Raw genomic sequence first — 7,492 nt, 5'->3', positions numbered from 1 at the left:
TCATTATTGCTATTAATTAATATTCTTACCTTTCTTCCGCTTTTCTTTATTTGCTTTGTTGTTTCCTTTACATATATATTTCTTTAATTGAGGACCCGATTGTAAAACAATTTGCGTGAATCATGTTGGCATCCTCAAGACTTTTTTTAATAAAATAAATAACAAAACAAAAAAAGAATGAAACATTGCCTGTAAAACTCAGACATCAGACAACCACAAAAACCACAAATATTTCTGGAATGATATTGTGTTGTGTCAGGAAAAGCCAATAAGGCATGGGAAAAGCACAAGCAATAAAATCAATCACAGTAGTTTGCTGTGATTGGTTGTAACACAATGTTATACATGTACTTCTGCTAATTTTTTGTCCATACACTTCCATGCATGGGTATAAGGAGAAAATCTTTTCTAATGTATGAGTGGTAAAAATCATTTTTAATCAATTAGACCAGACTAGTTGTTACCTCTTCACTTTTATTGCCTTTTGCATATCTCACTAAATGCAGACTTAGTGATTTACATTAAAAACTAATAGGCTAAAAATAGGCTACATACTAGCAAAAGACAAAAAAATGCTTACACCAAGAAATATCATTTACATGCCATAGTTGGTGATATGTTATAAATAATATACTTCCTGCCAGAGTTCAAGCTGGGAAAGGCAGATCATTACAACAACTCTGTTGTCACTACTTAGAGGTATAAAATTTTACTCAAGACATCTGGGCCGAGTTGTTCAAAGCTGGGTTAAGATAACCCAGGGTTAGTTCGAAATTTGAATTCAGATATGAAAGCTTAAAAATCAAATTCAGTTTAATTCTTTTTGTCAACAATTTGATGATTGGCTACTCTAAAAAGAATAGAGAAAATTGTCTGAGAAAAATGCTTTTGATGAAAAGAAAAAAGAGACCCGGGTTAAAATTTAACCCTGGGTTAGTGCTAATCAGCCTTCGAACAACTGTGCCTTGCTGTATTGTATGAACCTTAACTGACATGTGTTACATATATTATTTAACTTACCCTTACCCACAATTTTATGAAATTACAGTGTCTCAAATGCTGTTCAAAAGTAAGAGGATCAATATCATGACAGTGTAGAGGAGCAATATCATGACAGTGTTTTCTTAAAATTTCAGGCATAAATTACCTTGAAATATCTAAGTAATCTAAATTTACATTGTTTAGGGAGTTCTTTACATAGATCCCAGTTGTGATTTCCTCACATAGTTTTGAATATTGTGAAAGTTAGGCAGTAAAAATAATTTAGATATCATTAAAATTTCTCCATACACAACCATAGAAGGAGTACTTTATTTCCAGCAAAACCAAGTCTTGATTTTAGAAACACAGTACCAACTGCCACTGTCTGAAAGAAAACATATACAATTCATATTGAATAAAGCTATGGCAAAACTATCTAAATTGTTTGAGCTGGGAAAATATCAAGCATGCAGTCCAGAAATCCATAAGAAATCTAAAATATAACTAATCATCTAGAACATAATAGTAAAGTTATGTAAGGTTACTTTGCTAAGGAAACATTGTGAAGAGCCTCTGAAACTTATAAAATTAAATGATTGCGCTTTTCATTGCCTTTAATCAAAATAACAGCTAGAATAGACACACCGCTAACATAAAGAAACTGACAAAGGCCGAGGATCAAAATCCACCAGTCACCGCACATATTCTGAACTCAGTTTGGCCATCTTGTTTTCTGAGAGGTCAGGTCTGTTGTACTGATTACTGGCAGCAAAATGGCATACATGTAAACAGTTTGTTTGGGTTTGAACTTCGGAACTTGCCTGCACTCGACTCTTAGAAAAAAAGACGGAAAAACAAAATTCTGTGGTCGACTTGTGGAAAGTGTAGTTTTTTCAAAAAACAGTAATCGGATCAACATTTGATACTGTTCATTTTATGAATGGATTATTGAATCAACAAACAAAATCCTTTTCCCATTAATGAATTCATCAGTTTGTTAGCGATGGGAATACTTGACCTGCTTTGAGTGTAATTATTAGGGCCATTTATACGAGGGAAAATAAGACGCGTCTTAACTAAGAAATGGAAGTTCACCAAACACCTTAAATTAAATAAAATGATGAATTGAAATCTGTGACACAAGTTTGCATTTTGTACCCTTGAGTTCTGAGATGGAAGCCGCTTAGTTAACATACATGTATATAGCTGTCACTGGTGTTTGAATTTCTCTTGGTATGGAAGATCTAGCGAGCATAACTGTAGCTTGCCTTTATTTTTCCCAAGGACGAGAGAGGTTACAAGAAGGATTTTTGTATAGAGTAAATATCAAAACGTTGTACACAGATAAACAGGAGGAGAGCTTTTACTGAAACCCGATTCTTCGAACATGCAGGAATTTTTTCTATCTGGGCAACATCATTTTTTTCTCCAAATGTAGAAAATTTAGATAACATTTAGATTTGATTTTGTGTACTTGTTGTTGTTCTGTATGGTGGCCAAATATGCACACGTGACATTGGGGTGTTTGTCATATTCACCACGTGAGAGTGAATTGCTGCTGTTTATGATCATGGTTTTGACATTTCTTTTTTGAGAGCTGATGTAAATGTTGTTCACAACGTCGCTGATTGATGTAACACTGTGCTCATCTAGCTTCATGTAATTTCATATCAGTTTAACTTCCTTGGGTTTGACGCATAGAAATCCTCTAAATTCTAGACATGTTATATTTTTCAACATAACAAAGCAATAGATGAAATAAAAAGTTGTTCGAATGAGTCTTGAGCTACCTTAATTCAACTCTTACATTCAAATTTTGCGCTTTTCGCTGCATTGACCCATCAGGGCATTCAGATTTAATTTGATTAGAAAAATTAGTGTCTGAAAAATAACTGATGCTATTGCTGTGGGCTTTTGTTTTTCTGCCTGCTTCTTAGCTGGACTTAAGTTATGAGCTATGAATTTCAATAAATGTGAATAAAATAATGATATTGATGGTAGCCTATCCATGGAGTGGCTGGGGGCTCTTCATATACCGTTTCCTACAATGCTTCTCAAACTGAGGATTTCTCATGTCACCCCTTCTCAACCAACTCGTCTACCTACCTTTTGCCTGTGTGTACCTCGTCTCTCCTTCACCATAATGAAATTTGCCTTTATTTGCAGTGCATAGTATGTGAATTGAAAATGGAGAGGGCTTAACATGAAAGATGTTTCAACAATGTGACAATTTGTAGGTCTATACACAATTAGGACGTTGGATTTTGAGGAAAAGGACAAACCAAAGTACCTTGTGATGAACGACTTGAGTAGAGTAGGGAACTAAGTAGGGATATTTCCAACCTGGGCCATTTTAAGGGCAGGCACCTGTGCCAACTACTTATACTTTTATATATTAGCAACCCTTTCTCCCCAATTTAGGGAATGATCATCATGGCCCAAAACTACCGCCGTACTAGGTTGGAAAACAGTAAAAAATTCTGAGGAATTAACTGGAATTAACATTAAGCTCATATATGAATTTTGCTGTGGGTAAAGTGAGTGAATTAAGGAGGGCCTTGACTTTACCTGCTCAAATGGAGAGTGAGAGAGCATATTTTGCGTTTGGGCTTAAATAAGCTTAAGCTTATATAAAAAATCTCCCTCGAGGGGGGCAAACCCAAACAACATCTCCCAGCAGGCTTCTAAATACATTCCAAACAGATAAATATGTTCTAGAACTAAAAACACTTAACTTAATATTGAGGCAGAGGGTAAGCTCTATTGAGTTATCTAAAAAATTTATTCTTACAGCTTTCTAATATCTTAATTCGAACGTTTAAAGCAACTCTTCTCGCCCTCCGTACGGGGTTTAACGTGTACGAGTATGAAATAAATGCGTCCTTACCGCTAATTATATTTGAACCAGGGTAATATCTTTCTTGTAATCGCTCACTTCGTCTTTGATTTTCACGTTGAAGGACGTATCCGTCAAGTAATCACCCTTTCTGATCCAAGAGTTTCTGTCCGGCTTCCAGCCAACGTTCAACACGGCGGAAACACCGTACATGCCGTGTGAGTTAGGTTTTTTGCACTTGATGGTGTATTGAAGGTTGTCAGCTTTACTATAACCAGACAAGTCGACCATAGTTTCCCCAAGTAACTTGGAAGAGACGTCCATAAGGCTTACATCTTCAAACTTGACTTTCAAGTGAGAGTTTGGTGGCAGGCTATCTGGAGGGCCGCTAGCGAAGGTCAGCTCTCCTTGAACGGTCATGGTGAAATTTGAAGCAATGTTCTTGCCAGGTTCTTCGTTCAGCTTAACATCGGATCCTAATTCTTCACCTTTGGGGGGAATGACGGTGTCGTTTCGCTCTTCGTTCACTTTGACGACTTTATCTATTGGTTGTTCACAGTCGAAGAAGAGGCAACGATGTTGCTTCGCGCCGAGGGTGATAAAAATAAAGATTCCGATCAAAACAAGAAGTAATGCCACTAAAAATGGGATCACCCAAAGCGGCCAGTGACCTCTTGGTCCCTTGTAGTCGATTTCCTTGTACTTAGGCATGAGAAAGCCTTACACGACGCTGTTAAAAAGTAACTCGCAGGTTGATTTCTTGAACGAATCTACTTTTGCTTTGTTTTGCGTCATTTTATTCCCCATGTATATATTTTATCTCTCTCCAGGTGCAGCCAATCATCAACAAGTGTAACAAAAGTAAATCGCGCGCTCTGATTGGTCAGTTAGCCACTACCATTTGCCCGTGCGTACGGGTGCACGGTAATGGACAAATTCAACAAATCTCCTCTCCTGACGGTAAAACCCCGGGCGGGGGCGGGAGTGGGGGGGGGGGGGGGATTATCTCCTTATAAGAGGCTGATGAGGATTTGCCGCCGGATGGGGTCGCATTTTCACGACTGGATTAACAAAATATAATGGGGTTGCATTTTCAATAGAGTTACTAGAATGGGGTCGCATATTTTCGGATTTCTAGGGGTAAGATAGTTCTTCTTATTTACGGTTAGCAAACGTACCAGAATGTTTGTACTGTAGGTGAAAAGTAAAGTGTTCTTCATTCAGTTTAAAAATGGGTCATTTCATTAAAATAGAAAGTGACTAAGTGGGGATCGCAAAAATTACATATTTGCCCCACAGTGACCAAGACAGCGTCTATGATTGATAACAGATTAGACTCAGTAATGGGTAGGGGCTCTGACACGCCAGCACATACCCAGCAAAAATTTACCCAAGTACCCCCCGGGGGTAAAATGCACCGATGAAATGCACAAATGAAAAGTGGAAGTTGAAGGAAATACTCAGTTTTCGTTTTGAAGAACAAAATCAAAAGATCAAGCGACAAATTTGCCCTGGATGAATTAATCACTCTTTTCATCGCGGCTAGAATCGGCAGAAGAAAAACCGAGTGAACGAAGATTTAAGGTACCTTAGTACGCCGGAATGCAATATTTTAATATTTACTTTTTAGTCAAATCCAGAATATAACAACAACAACAACAAAAAAAATATAATGCTCCTCGTCCTCACCACACTCCCCACTACTAAAAGTACTGTCTTAAGTCAAATGTGTGTCACGTAGCACATTGGCTCGCCGATGAGTGTGACTTTCGCTCAGGGGGGGGGGTACTCTCTCGTATGAGCAGGGGTAGGGTTTTTGCGCCGTTTTGGTCTGAAAACTGGTATAGATTTTGCCTATTTTGGTCGTTTACGAAGGAACTACGAATGGGTGCAAGAAATAACGGGCGCGCAAGAGCTAGGGAGACAAGCCGACGCGTCTCGCTCTCGCACCCTGTTCTCTCTTGCGCCCACTACTTCCAAGCGCCTGCTACGCAGTTACGGTTGTGTATCAACGTGTTCGTCGTTTCAATTCCAAATGAATAAGAAAGAAAATGTCATATTCGAATTCGACGTGGATTGACCTCCAGGTCTAAAAACGGGTATGGATTTTAGAGGCCAGGTCTGAAAACGAGTGAGGAAAATGAAATTTTTCGGTGTGAAATAGGGTCAGGATTTTGAGAACCTCCACCAAGAATTCCTAGCAGTACCAACCCAGGAATTTTCGCATCCATATTGCCCGAACTTCCGAGAAAAAATTAGAGCTGATGATAGAACAGCGTTATACCACGTCTTGCCACCAAAATACAAAATCGAATCTCCACCGCAAACATCAGATAGTCTCCTTCTCCACATTAAGCCTTGGAGCCGTAGAAGTTCTCAAGACTAACGGTCACCTGTCCGCCAGGGATGGACAATGGCACAGGAAGATCGGTTTATCAAATAATATTTCACGCTTCATCAAATAATATTTCACACAGTTTTACTCATATCGTGAAAAAATTGGCTTGAAAGGTGGCTGTTACAACTGCTTCTTTTCACTTGCATGAACTCGAGGCTGAATAAAAATGGCTATATAACGCTTAGCCCTGAAACCTTTTATTTAAAAAATGGAACAATTTGAAAGAAAAAATGTTTTTGTATGAAAATGGATCGTTAGACACGAAAAACGTTCGGCACAATCCCCCAAAAAACAACTTTGAAGATTGTATCACCTATTAAACATAGATATTGAGATACATCTCAGAAGAGGACGTTGTTTATCATATAGCTTCCTACCAAAACGGCGGTGCTTTTGTTAAAAAGTATCTTGGAGAAGTCTAAGGAGATATATGAGCATGTTGGTTTTCTTGTGGAGTGCCTTTCTTAGGATTTATTTACACTGTATTTAGTTTCAACTTTCAGCCCCGCTTTCATGTCACATTCATTTTCACTGTTCTCGACTTTTAAAAACATAGCTACAACTCAAAACGTATACCACAAATTGAAACCACGAACTACCTAGACAAAACGAGGGTGCTTTAATCAAAATTCATCGTCAAACCTTTTCTGTCCGCTGGGTTGAGCAAAACGGTCGTGGCTCCCGGACTATGGGCATGACAGAACAAAATTGGGCAACGATTTTCCCATGCTTGACGTGCCTATTTTTGTTTACTGATGCTAGACTGGCGAGCTTGGGGTAGGCTTTTGCACATTATGCTTTTGCTTCCCTACTAAAATGCTCCACTTTAATGCTCCATTTTTCCCACTAAAATGCTCGGTCTCCCCAAAAAAGTCATTAAAATGCTCGGATAATGCTCATTATACAAACGGTTTTTTAAATTAATTTTAAAGTTTAAACTTACAAAAACGTGCAAGTGTTGCAAGAAACAACGACAACGTGTACAAGTTCATAAATACAGCCAAAAAACCCAGCTGTATTAGGTTTTTTGTGAATTTTGAATTTTAGTCTTCATTTTGTTTAAAAAAGCAGGAGCTCATGGGGCATGGGCTCCTGAAAAAAGTTAATTTCTACTTTATTTTCTCGGAAAAATTAATTTTTCGGGGAAAATGCCACTAAAATGCTCGAATAATGCTCAATGCTTTTGCCTCACTAAAATGCTCGAAAAAATGCTAGCATAATGTACAAAAGCCTAGCTTGGGGAGTTTAACTTTGAAAGTGGCATGAAGAAGAAATTA

At 38.0% G+C, this 7,492-nt stretch overlaps 1 protein-coding gene across 1 annotated transcript; it reads right to left on the bottom strand.

Annotated features, from left to right (window-relative positions):
* Positions 1–454: 454 nt before the first annotated feature.
* On the bottom strand, positions 455–4,630 carry LOC140945425 (uncharacterized). The gene is made up of 2 exons (XM_073394453.1): positions 3,869–4,630; positions 455–1,366 (listed from the first exon to the last, which is right to left on the bottom strand). The coding sequence occupies exon 1, from the start codon at positions 4,526–4,528 to the stop codon at positions 3,875–3,877; it is 654 nt and encodes a 217-aa protein (XP_073250554.1). The 5' UTR covers positions 4,529–4,630; the 3' UTR covers positions 455–1,366; positions 3,869–3,874.
* Positions 4,631–7,492: the final 2,862 nt, after the last annotated feature.

The sequence above is a fragment of the Porites lutea genome, chromosome 1 (assembly GCF_958299795.1).
Source record: "Porites lutea chromosome 1, jaPorLute2.1, whole genome shotgun sequence".
In the NCBI taxonomy this organism is placed as follows: domain Eukaryota; kingdom Metazoa; phylum Cnidaria; class Anthozoa; order Scleractinia; family Poritidae; genus Porites; species Porites lutea.
This window is presented reverse-complemented; position numbering and strand designations above follow the sequence as displayed.

Excerpts from the sequence above, each read along its gene's own strand:
- LOC140945425 (XM_073394453.1), bottom strand. The coding sequence starts at position 4,528 with ATGCCTAAGTACAAGGAAATCGACTACAAGGGACCAAGAGGTCACTGG.